At 53.8% G+C, this 6000-nt stretch overlaps 1 protein-coding gene across 1 annotated transcript in view; it reads right to left on the reverse strand.

Annotated features, from left to right (window-relative positions):
- The window catches only part of TMEM163 (transmembrane protein 163), a 222875-nt gene extending 220885 nt beyond the window's left edge, over positions 1–1990 (reverse strand). Inside the window, exon 1 of the mRNA XM_037134493.2 lies at positions 1603–1990. Within this exon, the coding sequence (XP_036990388.2) occupies positions 1603–1798 (196 nt within the window). The 5' untranslated portion in view covers positions 1799–1990. The remainder of the gene's footprint in view (positions 1–1602) is intronic.
- Between the last annotated feature and the right edge of the window lie 4010 nt (positions 1991–6000).

Consider the following 6000-nt stretch of genomic DNA (forward strand, 5'->3'; position numbering starts at 1 on the left):
AACCTTAAGAACGAATTCAGACAGGCTTTTGACACTCGGACATGGGCTACAAAATGATGCTAAATATTAGCTCGCACGAGCACTTTTCCCCGTCCTATTATTTTTGGTGGGGTGGGGAGAAATAGGCCAGCTCTTGTAGATGACCTGCAATGCTACAAAAATAAACTCAGCCCAGAGTTCTTTCTTCAATACCAAATTTGTAAATGCTACAATATTAGTTGCTGAGGGAAAGGTAATTAACACCACATAAAATAAAACTGACAGGTCTTGTTGGGTGCCTGTGATGTCACCAATCACCAACTCTAAAATGACAGCCAATTATGTGGGAATCGGAGAACCTGCAACGTCGGTGCCGAACTCGCTGGTTGCAGCTGGAGCGGCTCCAGCTGCCGCTGAGCTCCCTGCCGATTCGCTGGGAGCTGCGGTTTCCCTGTCATTCTATTTCACAGGCTTGCTTAAATTTTCTAAGAGGAAAGAGATCGTGCATCTGCACACTAAACCGGAATAAAAATGTGCAGGAGATACTAAGAATAGGACAGAAACCTGCTAAGGCTAAAATATAAAAATCCGCCACAGCCAACAAAAAATAAGGCGTCCAAGAAAAAGGGGCGAAGTGGCGGAGAGCCGGTTCCCCCGAAGGGCCCGGCTACGAGAATCCCGCTTCGACCACTAACCAGTTTTAGCAGAACCGCTGAGTCTTTTTGAGGGGTCCCCTCGAATGGGACCCATTTGGACTTGGATTCAGCAGGAAGCAGAAAAGATACAGACGTGGCCGAGAACAGGGCTCCGAGCGGAAAGGAAACGTTGAAGGGAGGGAAAGGAGGATTTAGGAGGAGACACGGGAATGAACGGGGGAGTCTCTCTGTCTCAGGCCGGCAACTCAGAAGGGGCGGCGGCCGTCGGTGTCTCTCGGTGGGAAGAAAGGGTTCGGCCTCCCGGGACAGGGACCAGGCCAGAGTCCCGCGAGCGATGCTGTTGCTGAAGCGGGTGACGACGTGCGCCCCGGCCGCCCGGTTTCCGCGGCGCTCACCCAGACGAGGCTGGGGGCCCAAACCCCGATGCCCCAGCGCCCCGCCCTCCACCACACGGCCCGCAGTGAACTAGGTCCCCTGTCAAGGAAGGTCCGGGCCGCCCGACCGACTTCCCTTCGCCGGGGCGGGCGGCCCCGCAGCCGCTGCGCGGCTCCTCACGGCTGAACCCGCAGGGGGGAGCCATCCTGGCCGCCGCCGCAGGTCGGAGGGGCTCGGGAAGGAGGGCGCACGGAGCTCGGGTCCCTCCCAGCTGAGCTGGGGCCGCAGTCCCCCGGGAGCACTGGGCTCTGAAAGCAAAACAAAAAACACGCCTCCCGCAAACTTTCTCCAGTGGGCGCCGGAGGGGCAGGGGCGCGAGTCCCTGCGGGCTTCCCCAGCAGGCTGCCGGTTCTCCGGTTCCAAGGCGGCCCGGCCGCGGGCGGTGGGACTGCGGCTCCCCGCGCCTTCGCCGGGAAGTCCCCGCTCCGGCCCGGCCCGGCCCGGGAGTGGGCAGAGGCGGCCCCTCGCCGCGCCGGCCGGGGCAGGGGAAGGGGCTGCGCCGGGGGACGTGGCCCGGGCGCCGCGCGCTCACCTCGATCCTCCAGCCCGTCGCTGAACTGGCCGCTCTGGCTGATCCGCATCTGTTGCCCCTCCTCGGGCTGCGGGGGCTCCCGCGCCGGGGATCCCAGCGGGCCGGGGGCAGCGGCCAAAGGCGCGTGGCCCCGGGGCGGCGGCGGGACGGCGGGGCCGGGGGAGCTGCGGCGCTCTTTGCCCGTTGCCGTCTCCATGGCGCGGGGCGGCGGATCCCAGCGGCGACGACAGGAGTCGCGGGGCTGGAGTCCGAAGTGCGAGGCGCCGCGGCTCGGAGCCGGCGGAGGGATGGACGGACGGACAGCGCCACGAGAAAGCGAGGGCGCGCGCGGCGGAGTGGAGGTGCGGCGGCTGCAGGGGCGGCGGGCGCGCTGGGAGCGGCGTAGCCGGCGGCGGGGGCCGCGCAGTGGCTGCCGCGCTCCGCCCCCGGGGGCAGGTGCAGGCGGCAGGGATCCGCCCCGAGGCCCCCGCGCCCGAACCGCCGCACGGAGACCCGTGTGGAGGGAGGGGTTCTGTGGGGCCAGTCGCCCGAACGCTCCAGGGAACGAGTGGGGGCACCGGGCGGCCCCGGCGGGGCCTGGCGAGGGCGTGACTGGGGATCTAAGGCCGCCCGTGCTGCGCGCCCGGGCGCAGAGAGGAAGCCCCTCCGGCCCGATTTCCTTGCCGTCCGGGACGCCCGTGGCCGCTCCCGCACGAGAGCGGGCGGCGCCCTAACTTGGCCTCTGTCTCCCCCGGAGCTGCACAGGCTTCAGAGGCTGTGCTGAGCCCCGGGAAACCCGGGTTTCCCTAACCCGGGAAGCGAGGTTCACCTGTCCCCGAGCCCGTCGGTCCCGGGCCTTCTCCAGAGGTTTTGATTGCCTTCCCAGTTTTTCCCTGCAGCGCCAACCTAAGGGGACCGGGTGTGCGCGGGACCACGGAGCGCTCTGCTTAGAAGGTCTTCGGATCTCGAGGCGTCCCCACAGCGACTATCCCGGGTCCTTTGTCCCAGCCAGTCCCCCACCGCTCACTGTTTCCCCTCTGAGCATTCAAGTCTCTCGGGGTCCGCAGGACTGCGGGCCTCCCCCGGCTGCCCGGCGCGGCCGACTGTCTCCAGCTCTGACCACACCGGGCCCGCACCCCTGAGCCGGCCCGCCGGTCTCCGCAGCGGTGCGGCGACCTGGTCCGCGCCACGCCGGGGCCCGCGCGGCCCTCTAGCAGCCTCGGAGATTCAGAGGCAGATCGGCCATTTACCAGATTTATCTTGAATTTAATGGTATCGACACCCAAACTATACAGTCTAGATTTAATTTTTAAATGAAAATTTACAATTTAGATTTTGTCTTTAAATTTAATGAGCTCTAAAACGCCAATTCCTTATTTAAAGCCTGCCTACTTTGGGGGTTAGGCACCCTGTGTTTTGCAGAATACCCAGTTTCCTTTCTCATTCTCTTTGCCTGCAGTTGAAATGCGAAGCGTGTCTCACTTTATGTTGGGAATGAGGAGATCTGAGTTGACCTTGGACGATTCACTTTACCTTTTGGCCACTAATTTCCTTAGGTAAAACTGAAAGAGTTGGACTAGGTCATTTCAAAGGCCCCATTTTGCTAGGAGAATAGAATGGGAGGGAGGGAAGTAAGAATGAAAAGGAAGAAAAGTGCTATGATTTCTTGGGTTAAAACAGTGAGTGAGTCCTTTCCAGTCTTTGTTCTGTCCTCGGAGGAGGGCAGACATGGGTGTTTGTGGATGGACACAGGCCGACACATAAACCCGCCTTGCTCTCTCCCACGCAGACTTTTTCCCTCCAGGTTTTCCCAATTGGTTCCTCAGTCAATGGATCTCAAACATTTGAATCACCTTGGAGTTTTAAAAAAAATACCCACGGCTCTCCCACTGCTGGAGATCCCATAACCTCCGTGATGGAAATGGTCTGGTCTGGGACCCGGACATCAGTTCTTTTTAAAGCTCACTCCCCTTTCTAAAATCCTCTGGGAAGCTCTTATTTGTTGCTTATTTCCTTTGGGTTTGTTGTTGTTGTTGTTTAAATGCTGACTCTTCCTCGTTGCTTTGCAATCCTGATTAAGTGGATGTGAAATCTGGATGAAAATCTTCATTTGCACGTGTGTGTGTCTCCCCCCCACACACACACACACACACGGATTCTGGTGTAGATTGTTCCAGAGCCACCTTTGTACAATGGGAGACCACCCCCCCCCAAAAAATGGAATGTCTTCTGGAGGGTGCTTCCTTGTAGTACAGGCTTCCCCCACTAGATCCACGTTCTAGGAACCCCTCTGTGTCAGTGTGCCCGCTGACGTTGTTGCGAGAGGCTGCATTGGGCTTCAGTGAATTTTCCTTTTGAAGACTCAACACATTTGCCCATTTCATGATGGGTGATTTATGAGCACATCTATGCACAGAGTGCTGAGTGTTCAGCAGTTTTTGACCAAAAACAGCAAGATCCCCTCCCTATTCATCTGATGTCCCCATGAGCCACTTTTTTTTGTTTCCCTTGTGAAAAATGACCTCGATGAGAAACCTCTTTGTCAATATGGAAGAGGTGAAACAAAAAATGACAGAAGTAACTAAAAGACATTAAAATCTATGAGTTCAAAAACTGTTTTAAGCAGTGGAAAAAAAACATTTCAATAGATGCATTGCATCAAATGGAGAGTATTTTGAAGGTGACTGAAGTTTAAACACATAAGAATAAATTCTGAGGTTTGGGGGTTCCCCTCATAATTCTTACTATCGACCCTCCACAATGTGGACTGGCTAGCTCTGCATCCTTCTCTCTCTCCCTCTCTCTCTCTCTCTCTCTCTCTCTCTCTCTCTCACACACACACACACACATACACACACACCAGAGGCTGTGTTTTCTCAAAGTCATTAGCATCATTATCCTTTCTTCTGGTTCCTCAATCAGTTCTCTAGTCCAGTGCATCCAGACATGAATGTACAGACGAACACCAAGTTTCTTGTTAAAATGCAGATTCTAACTCAGTGTATCCGGGCTTAGAGGCTCATAGCTCTAACAAAGCTCCAGGTGCTGCTAACACTGCTGGTCTGAAGACCACACTCAGAGAAGTAAGGCTCTAAGCATTATTTATTATTCATTGGATAAATATACTTTATCAAGTTCCAGATGCCCTGGTTCAATAAGCCATTCCTGCCTCCTCCAGAAAGGCTTCTCTGACTCCATCTCTGGGAGTGCCCTGAGTACTCTTTTCTGTGAACTGTAAATGTTTAATAATGCACTGCCTGTTTCATGTGTGAGGCAGGGATCGTGCTGCTTGCCTGATCCCTGTCTTCACTCACTCGTATCTACCTGCATGCCAAGGACACAGTGGTCCCCCAAACAATCTCCATTGGTTGACTGGGAGATAATATCAGCTTACATTCTCACGGGATGTAATATGTGCCAAGCATCTTGCTAAATTTTTATGCGCATTGTCTCCCTCACTCAGCTATCCCTATCTTTGTTTTACAAAGAAATGAAGGAAAGTCTGTTAAGCTTTTGTCTAGCACCACAGCAGCAAATGCCCGCAGCGGTACTGCCCCCGAGAGGGCATTTTGGAAATTTGCAGTTGCTTTACTTGGTTATCACAATGATAGGAGGAAGAGGCCCCTGCGTAGTGGGGGATGCAGGGATCCAGGAGGCCCCCCATGCGCAGGACTTTGCAGCCCTGTGATTGAGTCCCACATGGCTTTCATGTGTCAGACTAGATGGTTGGAACAGTTAAAATATGCTTCTAATTACATTAGAACTTTAATTCTGTTGTACATATAAACCCAAAATATTTTTGTACCATTTGAATACACACTGGTGTCAAATAAATGCAAAAAAAAAAAAGTCTTGAGGCTTTGCTAGAAATAAATGATAAAGATTTACAAGAGTCTTACAGTTTGCAAACTGGAAACACAGCTACGCAAAATCCCAGAAGGATTCTGAAGAAGAAAGAAAAGTTTAGGGCTCTCATAGTAAAAAAGACACATTCTTGAGAATTATCAGTCTTCATTCTTAGCCCTAAGATTGATCCAGGAGAGTATCAGTCAAATGTCAGGCAGTCTGAATGATGGATTGCATGTGGTCTGGGAGGTGGGCACTTATGAAAGTCCAGGCATCAACACAGGACTGGAAAGCTTAAAAGTTTAAGTTCCCAGGCTAGTTAAAGCAAGAGTAAAATCATTTACGTACCTCAGCCTACTCAATTGTAGTGATTTAGCAGCTTGACTACAGTGACTGCATTTTTCCCTCTATTCCTTATTTCCCTCTTCTTGATTGGGATTTTTCTCTCAAAAAAACATTGTAAACAAAACAAAATGTTTTCAAGTGCCTCAGTGCTAAGGTAGCAATGCCTTCTTTGGGTCCATTATGTCTCTGGGTGGGGTGAGGGGCAGGATATGGGCTAGAGACATGCTT

Source organism: Artibeus jamaicensis, unplaced genomic scaffold (assembly GCF_021234435.1).
Source record: "Artibeus jamaicensis isolate MK-2021 breed Jamaican fruit bat unplaced genomic scaffold, CSHL_Jam_final contig_1284, whole genome shotgun sequence".
Taxonomy (NCBI): domain Eukaryota; kingdom Metazoa; phylum Chordata; class Mammalia; order Chiroptera; family Phyllostomidae; genus Artibeus; species Artibeus jamaicensis.